This window comes from Bufo bufo, chromosome 4 (assembly GCF_905171765.1).
Source record: "Bufo bufo chromosome 4, aBufBuf1.1, whole genome shotgun sequence".
In the NCBI taxonomy this organism is placed as follows: domain Eukaryota; kingdom Metazoa; phylum Chordata; class Amphibia; order Anura; family Bufonidae; genus Bufo; species Bufo bufo.
Genome location: NC_053392.1, coordinates 132,843,324 through 132,866,763, shown reverse-complemented (window position 1 = coordinate 132,866,763; position 23,440 = coordinate 132,843,324). Strand labels below are relative to the sequence as shown.

Here is a 23,440-nt window from a genome sequence, read left to right as displayed (position 1 = left end):
TTTTGGGCCGGAATAATGGGAAGAGAGCTGGTCGGCCCCTTTAGGGTCCCGGAAGGTGTAAAGATGACCTCTGCAAAGTATGTGGAGTTTCTGACTGGCCTCCATCCTCCCCTGACCTCAATCCTATTGAGAACCTTTGGAGCATCCTCAAGCAAAAAATCTATGAGGGTGGGAGGCAGTTTACATCCAAACAGCAGCTCTGGGAGGCTAGTCTGACATCTTGCAAACAAATTCAAGCAGAAACTGTCCAGAAACTCACAAGTTCAATGGACGCAAGACTTGTGACGCTGCTATCAAATAAGGGGTCCTATGTTAAAATGTAACGTGACCTGTTAAAATGTTTAAAACGTTAAAATGTTGTTAAAAGTTTGATTGAAATAGCTTTTGATTTCAGTAAATATGCTGCAAACACATCAAATGACACTTTTCAGTTCTTTACAACCTATAAAGTGTTTTGAAACGTACTGTGCGTAATAATTTGGAACAGTGCATTGTACGTTTTATATGTTTAAAAAAAATACTGTTATCATTAGGAGGTTTGTTCAATGTTATTTACATCAATTATTTAGTTAAATGAGAAAAATATAATTTGCATAATAATTTGGAACAGGGTGTACAACTGAAACACTAGGAGGGAGGGCCCTGCTCGCAAGAGCTTATGCTCTATGTGGCACTGTAGATATGCAAAGTGTGCACACGTTTCTGCATCCTCAATAGATATTACATTCACTTCTCCACTGGAAATGAGGGATTGACAGCAATAATAATCCAGGAAATGAAGGCTAGCCACTGAAAGGCCAGATTTATCAGCAGCCAGACTATTAAATATATACGTTACAAGTGTTCTCTTACCCCTTTCACACATTTTTCCAATGAATCCTCGGGGACACACACAGGAATAGGTATCATCCTGAGATTCACATCTTCCTCCATTCAAGCAGGGATCCGAGTCACAGGGAGAGGGCAGTGCTAATAAAACACAGCAGAACAGGGTTCAAATAATACATTTCTATGGCAATACATTATAATAAAAGCATTATAAATAAAGAAAATATTACTGTATGTACCCAGGTAATCTAGAATAAAAGCGTAAATCCAAATCAGAGGTGACTGCAGTTAAATCAAATTCTAAGGGGTCCAGGAAGCTGAGATACGTGGAGTTGTTAGCGTACCTGAGCCGGCATAGCCACATTTTGGGGACCCCACTGAATAATATAACAAAACAATAATAAAGACAGGTGCACTCTGCAGTCTCACTAAACCCTCAAACTGATTTTAAAATTGAGAGATTAGTCAACATGTCCTACGGTGTAGAACATGTCTAAGCCCGGACACCACGCCAAGGTTTCTCAAGTAGCCCGGGACCTAACACTCTCCTACCTGAGCCGTATGGGCGATACCAGGAGCCAGTGGGAAAATTACAGGAGCATAAGGCCGACTCACAAACAGCTCACCAGTTACCTCCATCATGTAGCCATGCTTGCAATGGGAGGAAGGAGGAGTCTGCGAGTCAAACTCAAGACTGGCTGATATGGCCCAGGCCTCACAGGTGCACCTAAATGTGGCCTGTAGATGGAAAACAGGCACATTTAAATTGGAGTTTATACACCTCCAGGAATCTATATATACAAACTAAGAAGACAGGTTGCCATTAGCAACGGGCCACAAGTGCAGGATTTGCTCCCCTATATATATGCACAACTGCATGTGGGTTTGAGCACCTCCTGCTAATGCCAACCTGTCTTCTTAGTTTGTATATATAGATTCCTGGAGGTGTATAAACTCCAATTTAAATGTGCCTGTTTTCCATCTACAGGCCACATTTAGGTGCACCTGTGAGGCCTGGGACATATCAGCCAGTCTTGAGTGGGACTCGCAGACTCCTCCCTCCTCCCATTGGAAGCATGGCTACATGCAGGAGGTAACTGGTGAGCTGTTTGTGAGTCGGCCTTATGCTCCTGTAATTTGCCCACTGGCTCCTGGTATTGCCCATACGGCTCAGGTAGGAGAGTGTTAGGTCCCGGGCTACTTGAGAAACCTTGGCGTGGTGCCCGGGCTTAGACATGTTCTACACCGTAGGACATGTTGACTAATCTCTCAATTTTTAAATCAGTTTGAGGGTTTAGTGAGACTGCAGAGTGCACCTGTCTTTATTATTGTTTTGTTATATTGTTATATTAATTATAACATCCGCACTTGTTACCTTGTGTAGGATGTCTATTGTGGTACTTGTGGTTCGCCGGGGGCATCCTCCACCATATGCATTTTGCTGGGGATTGCCATTAGCAACGGGCCACAAGTGCAGGATTTGCTCCCCTATATATATGCACAACTGCATGTGGGTTTGAGCACCTCCTGCTAATGCCAACCTGTCTTCTTAGTTTGTATATATAGACCCCACTGAATAACTCTGAACCCTTGTGAGTGGGACTTGGGTTATTAGGGGTATTTGAAACCATTTCTGAATACTACAGTAGCAATACCAGACAAAGCATATGGACAAAAGTGAAGAGAAATAAAGTTAAAAGTATAACTAATGCAGCTTACAGTGGTTGCTGATGATATAGTCCGTGTGACACACACACCGGTAGCTGCCCCCATATTCCATGCAGGAGCCTCCATCTGGGCACTTAGAGCCCATACTGCAGGGCAGAGACGTGACCTCTAAAAAACAAAATGGAGCAGTAAAGAATAAGGAAGGGCTACTTTCACACTTGGGGTAGCAGGGTCCGGCAAGCAGTCCCCCCCTTCCTGTACTAACGCTAGCCCACTGTGCCGCCGGAAGTCTGCTCTGGCCCCATTCACTATAATGGGAGCGGGCTGCAACACGCAAACGGCTGGAAAAAAAACTACAGCACGCTCCGGTTTTTGCCCGGCCGCCTCTCGGCTTGTTATAGTGAATGGAGCCGGAGCAGACTTCCGGTGACACAGTGGGCTGGCGTTAGCACGGATCCAGCAGGCTGTTCCCCCGCCGGATCACCTATACTTTTTTCTGCCAGTTAAACCAGATAGCAGCACATATCCTTTTTTTTTCTAAAATCTAGATTTTCCTTTCCTATTTCCTAAACATGACTCTGGGGGCGGCCATCTTGCCTGAGCTGTTCTTAACAGCATTTAGAGATATGCTTTACGGCAGCCCCATGGGTCATAGACACAATGGTCAGGAGAGGACCTCATCGACTTCTAAGGGAGAGATTTCTAAGCATGTTCTGTGACCTGTGCAGAGGTCAGGATACCTGATATCTGTCTTTGTAATCTTGCCTGTGATCATAATGATGAAAAGTGATCTGTACAGACCAATAAATGGCATCTATTTTTAGGCTTAGTGGCCAGTGTGAAAACTGCAGGATTTTAGGATTTTTTAATATATAGTAACATGCTGTATACTATATGTGAGGCATTCAGATGAGTTCATCTTCGCATGGTTCCTAAGTATCACCTTACACGCTATATAGTATTTAACCTCTTTACACCTAGCTCAGCTTTTTACTGGTCTGAGGGCACAGGCCAAACACTGAGACGTGGCTGTCACTCATAATACAGGCTACCCAGAACAGCACTGTACGCCGCATGCTGCACATCTACACATTACTGTGTGTATAAAGAAATCATTGCCCCAGTGCACTGACATTTTATCATCCTGCTTTCCAATGTGAATGGCTAAAACAGGAGTCTGCAACCTTTGGCACTGTAGCTGATGGGAAACTACAACTCCCAGCATGTACACTTGCTCAGCATTGTAAGCCGTATGCTGCACATGATCTAGCTCCATCTATACATTACTGTGTGTATAAAGAAATCATTGCCCCAGTGCACTGACATTTTATCATCCTGCTTTCCAATGTGACTGGGTAGACCAGAGGGCAACCTTCAGCATTTCAGCTGCTGGGAAACTACTGTACAACTCCCAACATGCACACTTGCTCAGCTGTCCTGAGAAGTATAAGGAGGACACTGGGAGTTGTAGTTTCAGAACAGCTGGAGTGCGGGAGGTTGCTGATCCCTGGGGTAGACCATAAACCCCACAGATGCTGGACCCTTTTATTATTTCCTCTGCCGCATCCCCTATAGTTACCCCTGGCAGGATAAATAGCATCAGCAACATTTCTGAAGTTTTATTTTGCAGTGAACAAATATTTTTCAGCGTGACTGCATCAAATAGAGCAAGGGAAAATTGCATTTTTTTCTTAAATTTAATTAACCATAAATCCATTCCTTAAGGGCCCATGTAATGGAGATCTGTCATTAGCTGTTGTAATTTAGTTTATTACCATAGCAATAAACTTAACATCAAGTCACAATGCTGCAACAAGCGGACCTGAAACGGGAACAAAACTTGGTAAAACAAGTGGATTTTGTGAATGTCTTCCAGCAAAATTATATAGACCTAAAGCTACAGTACGGTCCAGAAAGTGGAGCTGGGTAACCCATTTCATACATTCAAGGGCCAAAAAAATCGATACCAAACCTGTGATTTTATAGGCATTCATATGTAGCATGCCATCAAATCTGCAGCCAAAAATCTGCTATGTGTGAACCTAAAACAAGAGATATTTGTGCTTTGTTTGTCTAGACTGGAGCCAACTGTACAAAATTCTCAGCTGAGAGAGGCATTCGACCTGTACAGGCTTTTAGGAGATGCCACACTACTACTTCAAAAAATAAAATAATAATGATGAAGGTGTTGCTGAAACGCGTGTTGGGGTGTGCGGTTCTCCTGATCACTTTATTTATGGGCAGGCTCGGACTGGCCCACAGGGGTACAGGGGAATCCCCCGGTGGGCCCCTGAGCAAGGTGGGCCCCTAGTCTCCCACCCTCTGCACAAGTGGCACATAACACATTAGATTTACTGCACTACATACATATATTCAATGTACAGCACCTCAACCAGCCTATGTTCATAGAAAAAACTTGTTAAATTATTTATTATATTCGACTGTACGGTACGGTGGGCCCCAAAATAAATTTTACTGGTGGGCCCTAGGTACCCCAGTCCAACACTGTTTATGGGTATGAAATGATCATTTTTACCCATTTGCTGTTTATCTTTGAGCGATGACTTTATCTTTAATCATTGACTTTATATAGCTACCCCCCCCCCCCCTTCCCCACTCCTATGGTGATTGTATTGTCATATTATCCCTCAGGTGAAACCGCACCTTTATATTGATGTGTTCTCTATTGGTGTGATCTCTATTTTTATCATGTTATGTATATGTATTTAATAAAGATTATAATTTTTTTTAGCTATAGAGACTCAGGTGTTTTTCTGTTTGCTCTTTTTGAGGGGATCAGATGTATTCTACCCCATTGTTTGGGTCTTTATCTGTTTTTGTGTTATGTAACCTTTATCTAATAACTACTTAAAAAAAAGTCTATTGGAAAACGCTTGAAAAAGTCACATCCAGAGCATGCTGTGATTTAAAAAAAATAAGCAAAGGGACCCAAAAAAGTTTTAAAACATTCCTACATAAAAGCACAGGGCCAGATTTCTCATTACCATAGGCCACATTTTTGGAGAGAAAGAGTCGCAAACTGCATGTTTTCGACTTTTTAAAACCACTTGTGTTTCTCCCCTGGCCTCGCCACATTTATCATCTTCCACGCCAGTTTTCTAGCACTGAAATGTCCGCCAGCCAGGGGCTGTTATAGTTTTCAGTTGAGTCGCACTAATTGCCGGATGCAGCACCTAATTTATGATGAGGCATACGCCTGCCGTATGTCTGGTTATCAGAGCTCGGGCGAAACTAAATCTCCCCCAAAGTGTAAGAGAACGTTACTAGAACAGAGCTTACTATACATGGCACAATAAGAAAACAGGCTACAGTGATGTTTGCTTAGCTCCAATTCACTACAGTGGGTGTTACCGAAGCAGTGGAGCGTGGAATCGGTGAGATGGGACAACCCCTTTAAATGACTTTACTAATTACCACTGTAGCCTGTTTTCTTATTCCTCATTAAGGCTCATGCAAATTGCCGATCCACAAAACACAGATAATGGGTCTGTGCATTCTGCATTTTGCCGAATAGCATGTCCTGCCCTCTGTAAGAACTACCTAATCTTAAAAGAATAGGACATGCTCTTTTTTTTTTTTGCGGGGCCACGTATGTATATGTGGATGCGGACAGCACACTGGTACAAGAATAGGACATATTCTATTTTTTACGTTTTTGTGGGGCCGTGGAACGGACATACAGATTTGTGGACAGCATTGTGCTGTCCGCATCTTTTGCGGCCTCATTGAAATGAATGAGTCTGCATCCAAGCCACCAAAAATGCGGATCGGATGCGGACCAAAACCACGACTGCGTGCATGAGCCCTAAGGTGGACATTTAAGCCTGCACCATTATTTGGATGACTGTCTCTGTAAAGAGGAACACTACCATCAAATGCTATAGAGGAACAGAGAACCCTGTAATAAAGGCTTGAGAGGCAGTAGAATACATTGTCGAATCCAACCGTGAATAAAGGCGAAAGCGCAGAAATGCTATATAAAATCTGCTTATGGGTACATCCAAATGTGGCAGATATGCTACGGATTTCCCGCCACCGATTTACATGTGGAAGTCGGCAGTACTTTACAGCACCAGCAACGTGGAGGAGATTTTAAGAAATCTCATCCGCACGCAGCAACAAATCTGTAGTGTGAACTGACCCGCAGTGCAGATTTCAAATCCGCAGGATCAACAACCAACCGTGGATTTCTCCCTTTACAATGCACAGGATGAAACCTGCGGCAGATCCGTGGCCGTACCCAGAGGGGATTTCACACACAGCATTGATGAAATATAAAGGAGTCAACATGCACTTCAATCTTACCATATTCACAATGAAGTCCAAAGAACCCCGGAAGGCAATGACAGGTGTTGTTTCCATCAGCACAGCGTCCCCCATTCCTACAGGCACAGCCATCGGACAAATCTGGGGCAAACTCATGAGAGAGGGCAGATCACTAGAGTGTCATCATAGACAAAGTGAAGCGTCACTTATAACAATGGCTACACAGACAGCACATGTAGAATGTAATAGCTTTGAACGTATATCTTTATTACCTTTTTACTGTTCTCACTCATTTTGCTGTTCATTTTTACTTCGTAAAGTGAAGAAAAAAATATTTTGCTTCATGAAAACCATCAACATGTAGGTTGGCTGCTGTTGATGGATGGTATAGCTTGGGGAGGACCTGTCAGTTCTCCTGACATGTCTGCTTAGGAACTGCTTGCACTTCCATGAAATGACAACGCTGGATCATATTTTCTTATAGCTCAGCATTGTGTCATTCCTCTATTACTCCTACTAGCTATTTAGTTGGGGTGAGACCCTACACAATCTGATACTGGCAACACGAATTGGATGAAAGGTCCTTCACAGAAATAAAAAGCATGTTCATTATTTCCACAGAATCCACAATGAAAAGCCATGGACTGACCCACGGATCCTCTTGTAAATTACACGTCTGATTCGTCATGGTAAATCCATGATGTGCGAACATAGGAGCGTATTTGTTCCATCGTGTGCTGTTCTGCGATAAAGAACCACGTGGCCGAACAGGTCACAGCAGGCCCTAATGAAGCTAATGAGACAGCACTGTTTAAGATGGTCTGCACTGTGAGGGTCCATTCAAACGTCCGTATGTGTTTTGCGGATCCAGCACTCTCATAGAAAATGCCTTTTCTTGTCCACAAGAATAGGACATGTTCAATTTTTTTTGCGGAACGGAAGTGCGGATGCGGACAGCACATTCCGGCCCAATTGAAAATGAATTGGTCCGCACCTGTTCCGCCAAATTTCGGACCCATTCTTCAGACGTGTGAATAGAACCTTAGGCCTCATGCACATGAACATGTGCAGCCGTTCCGTGCAATGGGGACTGCAATCTGCGGTCCCCAATGCAGGGGCAACATCCATGCGGTTTCCCTAGATGGATCCAGACCCATTCAACTTGAATGGGTCCGTGATCCATCCGCACCAAAAAAAAATAGAACATGTTCAAGTGAATGGGTCTGCATCCGAGATGTGGCGCAAAAGCGGCTGGGGCCCAGCTAGCCATGGTCATGTGCATGAGCCCTACTACTGCCTCCAAATCACAATGGTGCCGGTGGTAGATCTTGCTGTGTAATGTCATTGGTGTCCTCCGATAGCTATCTGACGATTGCCGGGATGGAATGCCACCCTCCCGTGCAAATTGCAGTCCCCAATGCACGGAACGGCCGTGTTCATGAGCCCTTAGACTGCCAAATGATCGCTAATGAGCGTTCATAGGAATACTTGTTAGCGATCATCTGCTAGAATATCTGGCAGTCATGGATTTAGAAGGGCAGACTGAGCGGCTGATTCTCGGGAAGGAAGCGTTCCTTCCCAACAGTCGGCTGCTCGTTCAGTAAAGGAGACCGCGCACTTACATGCAGAAATCTCCTTCACTGTATGAGGATGGGGGATCTCTATTGATTTCCCTAGTCTTCATACAGAATCATGGCTTCTGGGCAGCAGATCGCTGTTTAGATCGCACGATCCGCTGCTCAGAAACCATGATTGGTGGTGCTTGCATGAACGACAAGATCACCTGATGAATGAGCGTTTCGCTTGTTCATCAGGTGATCAGCGGCACATTTACATGACCAGATGATCTGGACTATTATTGGTGCGTCTAAGGCTACTTTCACACCTGCGTTAGGTGCAGATCTGTCTGGTATCTGCACAGACGGATCCGCACCTATAATGCAAACACTTGTATCCGTTCAGAACGGACCGGTTTGCATTATTCTATAAAAAAAAAGTCTAAGTCAAAACGGATCCGTCCTGACTTACATTGAAAGTCAATGGGGTACGGATCAGTTTTCAACTGCACCATATTGTGTTAGTGAAAACGGATCCGTCCCCATTGACTTACATTGTAAGTCAGGACGGATCCGTTTGGCTCCGCATCGCCAGGTGGACACCAAAATGCTGTAAAAACACGTTTTGGTGTCCGCCTCTAGAGCGGAATGGAGGCGGAACGGAGCCAAACTGATGCATTCTGAACGGATCCTTATCCATTCAGAATGCATTGGGGCAGAACTGATCCGTTTTGAACCGTTTGTGAGAGCCCTGAACGGATCTCACAAACGGAATTCAAAACGCCAGTGTGAAAGTAGCCTAAACCTTAATACACCCTTCACTGTATAACGTGGCCCGTTGCCTTCTCTAGAGGTTTATGTCAGTTTGACAGCAAAAATATGGCTACCTGCAGTGCTAATATACCTGCAGAAAGAACGGAATACATAGCCTGACATGCACAGTATGTACGGTACAACATCGCACAACGTCCAAAGAGCTGTTTTTTCCCCACGTCCATAAAGTGAAGCCACCCAATCTAGCCGTAGGCAGCCGCCTAGCCCTCCTACCACATGTCCCAGGCTTGCCAACGAGACCCACTGTCCATTATTAGCAGGCATTACTAAGCCTAGACACATAATTCATTATTTTATATGAGTGCAGAAAAAAGGTATCAAGATATATTACAAAACGACAAGACTTAAAATGTGCTTCACTTTGAAGTAAGCGGTATGTATGCACCAACAGATAAGACTGTAAACCTTTCCATTTTAACATTATCCAGTGTGACTCCCCCCAACGATCACCTATTATTACCACAGACACTGATTTAAATGGATGGCAGTTCTCAACCCGAAGCAATCAGGGGATCCGCCACTGTTATGGTAGTGTCCACTGCAGACTGGGAACTGACAAAGATGATTGTCAGGAGTTGAAGCCCTCACAATGTCTGTTCGGACACAATGATTTGGCACCAGGGCACTGTCCAGTCATCACCAGCTTGCACAAAAAGTTTTTTTTGTGTTATTTCAATGCCAGGGCATTAACTACTTGTACATTTCAAAATTTTATTTCATTTTCAGTCTGAGTCACTCATCAAAGACAGGGTTCAAGGGGATTATAGACAGGAAACTATTCTGCTTTTTAGTGCCAGCAAATGCCAGTCTATGTGCCCTCAGACGACAGTGGACCCATAGTCTCAGTGTACAGACATTTCCTGTTAAATTGTATATTAAAGGGGTTGTCTCACATCAGCAAATAGCATTTATTATGTACAAAAAGTTAATACAATGAATGTACTAATGTATTGTGATTGTCCATATTGTTTTTGTGGCCAAACCAACCTCGCCACTGGGTGGTGGAGAAGCCTGGTTGCCAGCCTCTTGCCCCAGGATTATGGGCCCTCTCATCAGCCCATGCTAAACTTAAACCCCATGGCGATTTGACTGTGTTTGTGGCATCTGAGCGCTGTTTGGATATATTGAGCGCTCAGATCCAAGCCATCTGGGGATATGTTAAATGTCTATGTTTACTGTAATGGTTGGGACATTGTATATTTGAGTAGTGATGTCTGTCCTATTGTCTCCACGTGTGTATTGGCGATTTCCCTTTGTCCTGAGAGATAATTGACTTACTCCTCGGTTGTCTCCAGGACAGAAGACATTGTGTATTCTCCTGCCTGTGATAATTACATCAACCCATTGTTTAAGGTAATTGTATCACAGGCAGAGGGGAGGATTTTGTGTGGGAGTGTTTTACTGTATTGTACGTGTTTATTGGTTGTTTTTACAAAACCATGTGGGTGGTACTAATGTTATATACGAACAATAAACACACAGCTCTGGCTGTCCACTGCTTTACCCTCAACACGGAGCCTCGTCTCGTTCTTGGGGGGATTCACTGTATGCTGTTAGAGACTGATTGCTAGGAGTGTAAGCCGCTTAGGTGCATTTCCTATTCGTCTGCTAGCAGCTATTCGTGAGGTTCCGTTCAGACAGAGTTTGGAGCATTTCCTTGTATGCCGTAACAATTGGTGGCAGCAGTGGGATCATTCCCACAGCCAGAAGGACAGCTACAGGAGACACCATTCCATAGATTTTACAATTTGAGGGCAACGCATGTCCTAGTACAGCGACCCTGACAGCACCAGAATGGAACCAGCAGTGGAGTACGATGAGGAAGACCTGGATGGCCGGGATGCATTAGGGAAAGGCATCTGGTACCAGGCCCTGGATAATGTACAATACTAGCGAGGCGAGAGTCTCCCCAGTGAAAAGCAGCGATTGTAGAAGCAAGTGGCCCTGCGGATGCCCTTCCTGGGAGAGCAGCCCCTCGAGGAATGGGTGAAGGAACTAGAGCACCGGGTATGGAAGGAGCTATGGCTGGAGGAGGCCTACCAGGCGCGCTGGTGGTATATGGCACAGTATATACCCTGGACAGCAGAGCATAACAAGCCAGAGGGAGAGGAGTTTGATGGTCCTGGCTTGTTATGGGAGTCCTTTGCAGAGCCTGACTTCGGGAGCCCTGCACAGTCCAGACTTCAGGACATTTTCTATTAGAGGGAGGCTAGGCAGGAGTGGGATGACCCCCATGAGGTAGAAAAAAGACCTGGCTCACCTAGCAACCCTGGAGTGGGAACTGGAGCAGGACTACCGAGATCTCTTCCAGTCCATTGGGAAGGCTCAGCAGGACAGCAAGATGACAGACCCGGATCCAGACCCATTCAGCTGGGCAGATATTGTGGAGATTTACTGGAAAGAACCCCAGGTGGCCGGTGGAGGTGGGACCGAGGTCTCTCCACCGTTCCTGCAGGGAATTGGAACCCAGTCTCCATTCCCCAGCGGCAGACTGAGTTACAGGGGGCAGAGACAGTCGGTCCTGTTCCCCAGCGGCAGAGTGTCCTACAGGGAATAGAGAGCCCAGTCTCCTTTCCCCAGCAACAGGACACTGTATTGGGAGCGGAGACAGTCGGTCTCCCTCCCCAGAGGCTGGAAGTATGTATGGGAGAGGAGCTTGCTACCCCCTCTCCCCAGCGGCAATGTGATTTATTGGGAATTGGGAGCCCAGTCTCCATTCCCCAGCGGCAGGCTGAGTTACAGGAAGCAGAGACAGTCGGTCCTGTCCACCAGCGGCAATGTGATTTATTGGGAATTGGGAGCCCAGTCTCCATTCCCCAGCGGCAGGCTGAGTTACAGGGGGCAGAGACAGTCGGTCCTGTCCCCCAGCGGCAATGTGATCTATTGGGAATTGGGAGCCCAGTCTCCATCCCACAACAACAGAAGGATTTGTTGGGAATTGCGAGCCCAGTCTCCATTCCCCAGCGGCAGCTTAACGTACCAGGGGGAGACAGTAAGCCCCACAACCGTGCAGATGGAACCGTGGTCTCTGCACTCACAGCACAGGGGTAGGGACAGTCGGTCCTGTCCCCCAGCAACAGGGCTGTTTAGCCAAAGGGGAGACAGTTGGTCTCCCCCCACAGCAGCATGGTGGTTTATCTAAAGGGGAGACAGTCGGTCTCCCCCTCCAACAACCAGGCTACAACCAGGCTTCTTCTGTGGTAGCGCTGGCACCAGGGCAAAGTACCGCTGGTCTCTGCCCACTCAGCAACCCACCAAGGCAGTCTACCAGTCCCCCACACAGCCGTAGTGAGGCACCTGGACATGGACAAGTTTATCCCTTGCTCAGGTGTAGTAACCATTTAACCATTTATTGTGGGTGGGCTGTACTGCTGTTTCTATTTTGTGGGTGGGCTGCTGGACTAACAAGGGCACTGACCGGCAGAAGGTCAGATACCCTGTTAGTCTGTTTGGAAAAGGGGAGAAATGTGTCGAAACCAACCTCGCCACTGGGTGGTGGAGAAGCCTGGTTGCCAGCCTCTTGCCCCAGGATTATGGGCCCTCTCATCAGCCCATGCTAAACTTAAACCCCATGGCGATTTGACTGTGTTTGTGGCATCTGAGCGCTGTTTGGATATATTGAGCGCTCAGATCCAAGCCATCTGGGGATATGTTAAATGTCTATGTTTACTGTAATGGTTTGGACATTGTATATTTGAGTAGTGATGTCTGTCCTATTGTCTCCACGTGTGTATTGGCGATTTCCCTTTGTCCTGAGGGATAATTGACTTACTCCTCGGTTGTCTCCAGGACAGAAGACATTGTGTATTCTCCTGCCTGTGATAATTACATCAACCTATTGTGTAAGGTAATTGTATCACAGGCAGAGGGGAGGATTTTGTGTGGGAGTGTTTTACTGTATTGTACGTGTTTATTGGTTGTTTTTACAAAACCATGTGGGTGGTACTAATGTTATATAAAAACAATAAACACACAGCTCTGGCTGTCCACTGCTTTACCCTCAACATGGAGCCTCGTCTCGTTCTTGGGGGGATTCACTGTATGCTGTTAGAGACTAATTGCTAGGAGTGTAAGCCGCTTGGGTGCGTTTCCTATTCGTCTGCTAGCAGCTATTCGTGAGGTTCCGTTCAGAGTTTGGAGCATTTCCTTGTATGCCGTTACAGTTTTTATTATTCATTTTTCCATCATATTATAAACTGCTAGTTTCCATGGTTATGATCACGCTACAATCCATCAGCAGTGGTCGTGCTTGCACACTATAAGAAAAAGCGCCAGCCTCTCTGGTGACTGGGACCATGGGAGCGCACATAGGCTAGTGGTTTTCTCATAGTGTGCAAGCATGACCACCACTGATGGATTGCAGGGTGGTCGTATCCATGGAACGAGCAGTGTATAATGTGATGGGAAAAAATGAATCCAGCCAGTAAAGGAAGCAATATGGATAATAGCAATACATTAGTAAGTGGCTTGTAATAACTTCCTCTACATAATAAATGCTGGTTTGAAAAATGTAGAATATTTTCCGTGGGACAACCACTTTAAAGTATAATCTGTATCCACCAATAAAACTATACAGCTTTAGGGCTCATACAAACAGGGGCTGAGTCTGTCCAGGTGTCCATGGTGGTCACAGGGATACCAGCTCCACACACTGCTATACAGATGCCATCAGGCACAGCACAAATAGAAAGCAATGTATGTAATTGGAGGCATACAGAGAAACAGCCGAGGCCGTATGTACTACTATCGAAGACCTATAGGCTATAAAAAACAGAGCTATAATATGGCCATAGTATTACAGTCTGCAGGTCAGTGTATATTTGAGAAGGAAGCCGCCTGACAATGGGGAAGCCAGCTTTCAACCAACTGGTGTTACAAGCATTTGTTCGACTGCATCTGCAGGACCTCTCCAGTCTCAGGACTCCATGTCTGCCAAGGCTCCATCCCCCATCACTGAGGGGTTTCCAGACTAAACCTGAGACCCATCAGGCTAAAAACAACCTTAAGTGGTCTAATTGAAGTTTCTCTCTATTGAATCACCGTGAACTATTCCCACAAGCAGTAACATACTGTCGATGAGAGCTACAAACACTTGCCTTTCTTGGCCTAGTAGGCTTCAAGCCTGAAACCTGGACCAGACATTTTTGGAATCCAGTGACTTGCAGAACTGCTAAGCAGTGGCGGACTGGCCATAGACCCTACAGTGAAATTTCCCGGTTGTCTGGTGTCCAAGGGGCGACCTGAGCCCTCCTCATGACTGCCAGGTGGATACATAATGATCTTATGCTCTCAGTAGTAATTAATGGTAGTGGCAGTATTGTGTGCTGTGGTATTTGGTTCTGCTAGGGCAGTACTTTGTGCTACACTACAGTATTAGTGGTCCCATCTATTTGTGTTGCCCTGCTTTCTGTGAATTTGGACCTGCCTACAGCATGGGGCCCCTTTTAGGCTTTTTTCCTGGGCCACTTTAAGTTCCCACTCCACCCGTGCTACTAGGTATGACTGAGCTCCATGCCAATAACCTACCACATTGATTTTACTTCTCCTATAGGTAAAGCACTTCTGTACAGGGCATACATCCGCACTAAGTGTATTTACTATCTACCTCATTACATAAACCCTGGTTTAAAATCTCAGCTTCCACTTAACCTAGTGTAACCCATGCATTATTACATGGACAACAGGTATTGCTACATGTCCCAAAATGTGTGGTTGCCTTTGGCATCTCCCAGCAATCATAGCTGATTGTCAATGGGTGAGAGAAGCTGGACCCATGGTGATCGGCTTATTGCTGTACCGCCTTCACTTCTATAGCGGCTGTCTTCTTGAGAAAAGCCCTTTGGGATCACACTTCATTGGTATTTTATGCAAAATGTCTCCATGTCTCTCCTGTGCATTATCGACAAACAAAAACGGATCCACTGAAGCACTAGGATTAGCTCCCGTTTTAGCATATTAATATTTAATATTTCGACCTTGGATAATTTATTTTTTTACTGCTGCACCAACCTTTGTTGTCACTATAGATGTGACAGGATGGATGGAGTATGTGCCGAAAAAGCATCTCTTCTGCTACCAGCTGGATATCACGATTAGCGTTATGACTAGAGATGAGCGAATTTCATATTTTGAAATTCGTTCACGCTTCGTTTGGTGGTAATAGCAGAATTGCATTATGGATTCCGTTACCACGGACCATAATACAATTCTATGACGGAATGCATAACGGAATGCCTTTAGCATTCTGTTATTCATTCCGTCATAATAGAAGTCTATGGGCTGCAAAACTGATCCGTTCCTGCATAACGGAAACGGGACGGATCCGTTTTGCAGCCCATACACTTCTATTATGACAGAATGAATACCGGAATACCTCTAAAGGCATTCCGTTAGGCATTCCGTCATAGAATTGCGTTATGGTTCGTAGTAACGGTATCCATAACGCAATTCACCTTTTACCAGTAAACGAAGCGTGAACGAATTTCAGAACCTGAAATTCGCTCATCTCTAGTTATGACGATGCACATAAAAGGGAAAGCTCCCCTATAGCCAAAGCTGGGATATATTCAGGTGTAATGGGAACTACAATGGCTGGCTTAGAAAAACCCAAAAGCTTTTAATTGAGGGCATTTATTTGTCGGATCTGTAATAATAAAGAGGATACTCACGGTTCTCACAGTGGATCCCAGTATACGCTGCAGGACAATCACACAAATACGCATCCTCTGATTCTCTGCATACGCCATCGTTCTGACATGGAGAGGAGAAGCATGGTCCTGGAAGATCCAAGATCTCTAGAACATAAAGGAGAGATGATAATGTAGAGAAAGTACAAGATTCACTTGATCATGATCCAAAACACGATATAAAGTCAAACATTCAATGAAAACTTTTACCAGTATCCTTTAAGACCCAGCCAGGAGCCAGGCTACTAGTCACAGCCCGATTTCCATCCACAAAGAGATGGCCTTTAAAGAGGACCTGTCCCCTCTCCTGACATGTCTCAGTAACTACTTGCATTCCCCATATAATAACAATTCTGGGTCATCTATTCTTATTACTCTATGTTGTGCCGTTCCTTTACTATTCCTGATAGTTTACAAATACGTTTCCAACAGTCTTCAGTAAAGGTACTGCTGGGTGTTACCAGTAGATAGTGTGTATGACTCTATCCAATCAGTGCTGCTGGTGTCAACTTGTGCAGTGACACCCATCTGTACCTTTACTGCAAGCTGCTGATGATCCATTCATAAACCTCTAGCAGAAATAACAGAGGAATAGTACAACATAGAGCCATAAGAATTGATGCCCCAGAATTGTTGTTACATGGGGAATGCATGAAGCTATTAAAACAGGCATGTCAGGAGCGGTGAAAGGTCCTCTTTAGGCATGTTATAGAGCAGGAGATGCTGAGCAGATTGATATATAATTTTGTAGTATAAGTTATAATGTAGCCATTTAAATCTCATGCTCATTCTATGCTTAGGAGTCCAGTAGGTGGTTTATCACGAATACTCCTACTGGACTCCTAGGCTCTGAATCAGCAGAGATTTAAAGGAATAAATGACAGGTTGTACTGAATCTTTTCTCGAAAAACTACACATGAATCTGCTCAGCTCCTTCTGCTCTGTAATCTGCAGCTCAGACTTGCGTGCTCAATGTAACAGATTCCTTTAAGAAATCAGAGATACCAACAAGCACAAGAATGGAGCAAAAAGATTTTAACAGTTTAAGGAACACAATGTTATAATATTGAGGAATTAGGAGAAATGTTATAATCCAATAAACACATCTCTCATATTACACCAGCTAAATATATTGGAATAAAATGCTAACTCTAAGTATTTACTGGAAGTTCTAGATGAGTAAATACTTCTTGATCTGGTGAGTCATAGAACAACCAAAACTGAAAAGGTCAGTCACAATTCATGTTCCTCAGTTCCAGGCAGTTAATAAACATACAAAAATTGTTTTTTGCAGACAGATTCAGCAATTATCTAAATCCATACTTTGAAAGTTTGCTGAAACAACGCTTCACGAAGTCCTTTCACACAGAACCATAACACTTCGATTAAAGGTTATTTGATGGCTTCGGATTCTTGTTTGCAGAAATGTTTTGGGATGGAAAATGTTGTTTTATGGTGCACCATAATAATAGAACGCGAGGAGCTATATGTAGGTGGGACTGCAGTGTGATTGTCAGCTCTGCTCTCAAGTCCTGTGCTGGAAGATCTCTGCACGCAGCTCTGCAGCCCCAGTGTAAAAATAGTGCAGCTATTTAACACAATTCATGCTTGTAATGAACCACTAGTTACTGGACTATACAGAAATTTTAGAGGATTTCCACCAAAACATAAAATGATTATATTTTATAAATCAGAAGTTACGGTAATAGTCAAAAGTTTGGTATTTTTTACCTACTGCCATGTTTCTATGAATGCTTTATTAATAAAAATGAGGCAGGCTGTGCTAATTCATAAGTGATAACCAAGGATCTTGTGCTGCAGCCATTTACTTTTAATTTTTAACAATTTACACACTTGGAAACACACTCCTGTCTGCATATCCAGTACAGCATATGTCATAGACCAGTGGTGGTGAACCTATGACACGGGTGCCAGAGGCAGCACTCAGAGCCCTCTCTGTGGGCACCCGCACCCTGGTAAAAGTCTATGGTGTACCAATATGCCTTTGACTTTTCCTGCTATTCATCAGCACAGGGCGCGCTATGAACAGCGCAGGCAGTGCACTGAATGTAGGCAGGCTATTATAGCTAAATGATAAAGTACATGGAGGATATACTATTGGACAGTAATATTAAGGTAAATTGCTGTGTTGGCACTTGGTGATAAATAAGTGGGTTTTGGGTTGCAGTTTGGGTGCGCGGTCTCTAAAAGGTTCGCCATCCCTGTCATAGACCATTACAATTTCCCGGAAACGAGTGAACACAGCCCCCCAGAAATCAGGATGTGACAGTGAAGATACCAGGCCTTATCTGTGTGAATAGTGTTGCTATCTTATCTAGACCTCCAACAGTATAATAGCTATGTAATTGATTAAATAGTGGTTGACTCTTTATATAAAGCAAATTGTGACATTCCTGCGGCCTTCTACTGGGATTTGGCTGTTAAAATACAACATAAAGCCTATGCTTCACCGTTCCGTAATTACCTTATGGGATGGACAACCACGTCTTTGTGTCCGAAATGTACTGAACTACTACTATGGATGCTGATCCAAACCATTGTTTCTGGGGCTGCCTACCTATTCAAAAGAAATAGGTGGAAACATTTGCTAGGACTTATTTACTAAATGTCCCTTTAACCACCTCAGCTCTGCACTACACTACTTTCACGGTTTATTGCTCGGTCATACAACTTACCACCCAAATTAATTTTACCTCCTTTTCTTCTCACTAATAGAGCTTTCATTTGGTGGTATTTCATTGCTGCTGACATTTTTTAATTTTTTTATATTAATCGAAATTGACCGAAATTTTAGCAAAAAAATGACATTTTTCACTTTCTGTTGTAAAATTTTTCAAATATAACTACATTTCTATATAAATTTTTCTCTAAATTTATTGTTCTACATGTCTTTTATAAAAAAAAATGCAATAAGTGTATATTTATTGGTTTGGGTAAAAGTTATAGCGTTTACAAACTATGGGGCAAAAATGTGAATTTACGCACTTTGACTTTCTGAGCACCTGTCATGTTTCCTGAGGTTCTACAATGCCCAGACAGTAGAAACACCCCACAAATGACCCCATTTCGGAAAGTAGACACCCTAAGGCAGTGATGGCGAACCTATGGCACGGGTGCCAGAGGCGGCACTCAGAGCCCTCTCTGTGGGCACCCGCACTGTGAAAAAAGTCTATGGTGTACCAATATGCCTTAGACTTTTCCTGCCATTCATCAGCGCAGGCGCACTATGAACAGCACAGGCAGCACACTGAATGTAGGCAGGCTATTACAGCTACATGATAAAGTACATGGAAGTTCTACTATATTAAACTATAGTATTCAGATTAAATTGTCGTTTTGGCACTTTACGATAAATAAGTGGGTTTTGGGTTGCAGTTTGGGCACTCAGCCTCTAAAAGGTTCGACATCACTGCCCTAAGGTATTCGCTGATGGGCATAGTGAGTTCATGGAAGTTTTTATTTTTTGTCACAAGTTAGCGGAAAATGATTTTATTTATTTATTTTATTTTTTTCTTACATAGTCTCATAACTTGTGACAAAAAATAAAATTTTACATGAACTCACCATACCCCTCACGGAATACCTTGGGGTGTCTTCTTTCTAAAATGGGGTCACTTGTGGGGTATTTATACTGCCCTTGCATTTTAGGGGCCCTAAAGCGTGAGAAGTAGTTTGGAATCCAAATGCGTAAAAAATGCCCTGTGAAATCGTAAAGATTCTCATTGAAATTTGGGCCCATTTGCGCACCTAGGCTGCAAAAAAGTGTCACACATGTGGTATCGCCGTACTCAGGAGAAGTAGGACAATGACAACTTTGTATAAAAAAATGGGAAAAGTTGTCTTTTACAGAGATATTTCTCTCACCCAGCATTGGTATATGTAAAAATACACCCCAAAACACATTGCCCTACTTCTCCTGAGTACGGCGATACCACATGTGTGACACTTTTTTGCAGCCTAGGTGCCAAAAGGGGCCCAAATTCCAATGAGAATCTTTATGATTTCACAGGGCATTTTTTACGCATTTGGATTCCAAACTACTTCTCACGCTTTAGGTCCCCTAAAATGCCAGGGCAGTATAAATACCCCACAAGTGACCCCATTTTGGAAAGAAGACACTCCAAGGTATTCCGTGAGGGGCATGGCGAGTTCCTAGAATATTTTTTTGGCACAAGTTAGCGAAAATGATTTTTTTATTTTTTTTTTCTCTTACAAAGTCTCATATTCCACTAACTTGTGACAAAAAATACAATTTTACATGAACTCGCCATGCCCCTCACGAAATACCTTGGGGTGTCTTCTTTCCAAAATGGGGTCACATGTGGGGTATTTATACTGCCCTGGCATTTTAGGGGACCTAAAGCGTGAGAAGAAGTCTGGAATATAAATGTCTAGAAAATTTTACGCATTTGGATTCCGTGAGGGGTATGGTGAGCTCATGTGAGATTTTATTTTTTGTCACAAGTTAGTGGAATAAGAGACTTTGTAAGAAAAAAAAATAAAAAAAACAATTTCCGCTAACTTGTGCCAAAAAAAAAAAAATCTTCTATGAACTCGCCATGCCCCTCAAAAGTGATCTTTATAGCGCCGCAGCGATTTTACGGTGTTTTTGCAGTGATCAGAAAAAAAAATTCTGTCACGGGGCGGACTGAATGCAAGTGTGCGCACAAGATCAGGCCTGATCGGGCGAACACTGCGTTTTTTGTAGAGCCTATAGAACATGTCCTATTCTTGTCCGCAATTGCGGACAAGAAAGGCATTTTCTATATAGTTCTGGCAATGTGCAGATCCGCAAAATGCGGAAAGCACATTGCCGGTGTCCGTGTTTTGGCGGATCCGCAAAACACATACGGATGTCTGAATGGAGCCTTACAGGGGGGTGATCAATGACAGGGGGGTGATCAGGGAGTCTATATGGGGTGATCAGGGGTTAATAAGTGACAGGGGGGGGGTGTAGTGTAGTGTAGTGATTGGTGCTACTTTACAGAGCTGCCTGTGTCCTCTAGTGATCGGTCCAAGCAAAAGGGACCACCAGAGGACCAGGTAGCAGGTATATCAGACGCTGTTAACAAAACAGCATCTGATATACCTTTCAGGGGTTAAAAAAAATCGCATCTACAGCCTGCCAGCGAATGATCGCCGCTGGCAGGCTGTAGATCAGCTTGTTTACCTTCCGATCCTGTGAACGCGCGCTCCTGTGTGCGCGCGTTCACAGGAAATCTCGCGTCTCGCGAGATGACGCGCCGATGGGTCCAAGAGGAATAACCCGACCGCCCGTAGGACGCATCCCTGCGTTAGGCGGTCGGGAGGTGGTTAAAGAGTTCCTGTCCCCTCTTTTGACATTCTTGTTTTAATAGCGTCATGCATTCCCCATGTAATAAAAATTCTGGAGCCTCTATTCCTATGGCTCTATGTTGTGCCATTCCTTTATTATTTCTACTAGAAGTTATGAATGAATTGCTAGCAGTCTGCAGTAAGGGTACAGAGGGGAGGAAACAAGTTGCGGGTGTACCTGTACAGTCTGACAATAGCAGCACTGATTGGATAGAGTAACATTGTGTAGGTACCCACCCCCAACTGGTTACCTCCCCTCTGTACCCTTACTGCAGACTGCTAGCAATTCATTCATAACTTCTAGTTGAAATAATAAAGGAATGGCGCAACATAGAGCCATAAGAATAAATGTCCCGGGATTGTTATTACACGCTGAATGCATAAAGCTATTAAAACAGCATGTCAGGAGTGGTGAAAGGTCCTCTTTAACTCCAGAATTGGCAATATTTGGACACATTGACCATGATACATATCCCAGTTCGAGAGCAGCCAAAATATAATGTATAATTTCGACCCCCAAATCCATTCTGTAGGAGACGCATTCCCCACTCTTAGTCTATTCCTTCAAAAATTAACCTTTATATTTCGAATGGATTGGGTAAATGCAACACTTCAAAATAAGGTTAAGGTTAAAAACATTTTACTTATATGAATCATTTATAAAGATCTTACTGTCGAGAATCAAACAGAAACTACGGGATTGTTTCCAATATACAACTTGGTATCTGGAGCAATGCGTTACCGTAATTCTGGTTTATTACTGTAATTGTTGGCTTGCTTAACGCAATGCAGTTTGGTGTCTTGAGCTTTGCACTACTTATCGGCAGGAGGTCTAAGTGACACTAAATTTTGCCCCCCCTCTTTTTTCCAGTTGTGCCTCCGTTATTTTCCTTCACCTGATTACAGAGTCACACTTCAAACAATGTGCTATTAATGTTTGCTTATTTCAGTACTGATCTTCTATGTAGATTTAACAAATATGCATCATTTATTTCACTGTGCCTTATTTGTCCCGAGTCCTCTCTGATGTCTTTTGTTAACTTGTTGGAAAAGTGATAAAAGATGTTTAAATATGTGAATAAATAGCCAATCATCTACCGAAAATAACATAACTGTGCTCATCTTGACTCAGTCTATACAGCAAAGCTGATAAATGAGCCACGGACATCCTATTGTGTCTGCTCTAGTGCCACTGTTAGAACTGAAATATTTCCATATTTTTAATAGGAAAAGTCACAAAAACGGCAACAAAACATGAATAAAAAAGTCCTTTAAAATCGTACCTCCAATTATAAACAACTGCATAAATCATCAGTACAAATGAAAATAAGAGGCTTGTACTATTGATTTATGCTTCTTTTTCCACTTATCAGGCTCCCCCCACCTTTTTAATTGCTCACTTTCTCTAAATTCACTGATAGAATCCATATACAGAGAGAAGATAGACTATCAAGTTTACTAAAAGCTTGTGTTACATCTGCAGCCCATAGAGGTTTGTGTAGGGGGAGGAGGGAAGGGTACAGAGTGAGAGGAAAGCACGGACACATGGAAACCTGCTGAAGTCTCCATTAAAGGGGTTGTCCAAGACTATAAAATGCCCCTCATATGCCTGGGGCCATCACAATGAATCTACTTACCCTGCTCCCCGCTTCCTGTGCCGCTCCTGGTCCCCGCACCACCGCTGCTGCTTCTCCCTGTGCGCAGATGAAAACATCCGGTGTCGGGGGGGGGGGGGGGGCAGCCAATGGCAGGCGGAAGCAGGGAGGCTCGTCCCCATCTGCCATTGGCTGCTTCTTCCCCCGGCACCAGATGTTTTAATCCGCGCACAGGGAGAAGCAGCAGCGGTGGTGTGGGGACCAGGAGTGGCGCAGGGAGCCAGGTATGTATATTCATTTTGAGGGGCCCGGCATATGGGGGGGGGGGGGGGGCATTTTATAGTCTTGGATAACACTTTAAGTTTAGCAAGGAAACCAATTCTCTGTAGAATCAGCATGGAGGACATATCACACATATCACATGTGTACTGAGATCAGAAACTGCCTCTGTGTCTCTGAATCTCTTTCACTTTGCTCCTACCCCTCCCCACTCCCCTACGCAGACCTCTATGGGCTAAGGCTATAATCTGATACTTCAGCATGCTATCAATCAGTCTCTTCTGTGGATATGGATTCTATATTTCAAAAAGTATTTACTGGCAAAATAACATGGATAAAAGATCACAGGGTA

The 23,440-nt window shown here is 44.0% G+C and overlaps 1 protein-coding gene across 1 annotated transcript in view; it reads right to left on the bottom strand.

Annotated features, from left to right (window-relative positions):
• Positions 1 to 23,440, bottom strand: part of SNED1 (sushi, nidogen and EGF like domains 1) — a 170,408-nt gene that overhangs the window by 46,749 nt on the left and 100,219 nt on the right. Inside the window, exons 19-22 of the mRNA XM_040427924.1 lie at positions 15,842 to 15,967; positions 6,823 to 6,924; positions 2,548 to 2,664; positions 853 to 969 (exon numbers count right to left, since the gene is read on the bottom strand). Coding sequence (XP_040283858.1) covers positions 853 to 969; positions 2,548 to 2,664; positions 6,823 to 6,924; positions 15,842 to 15,967 — 462 coding nt within the window. The remainder of the gene's footprint in view (positions 1 to 852; positions 970 to 2,547; positions 2,665 to 6,822; positions 6,925 to 15,841; positions 15,968 to 23,440) is intronic.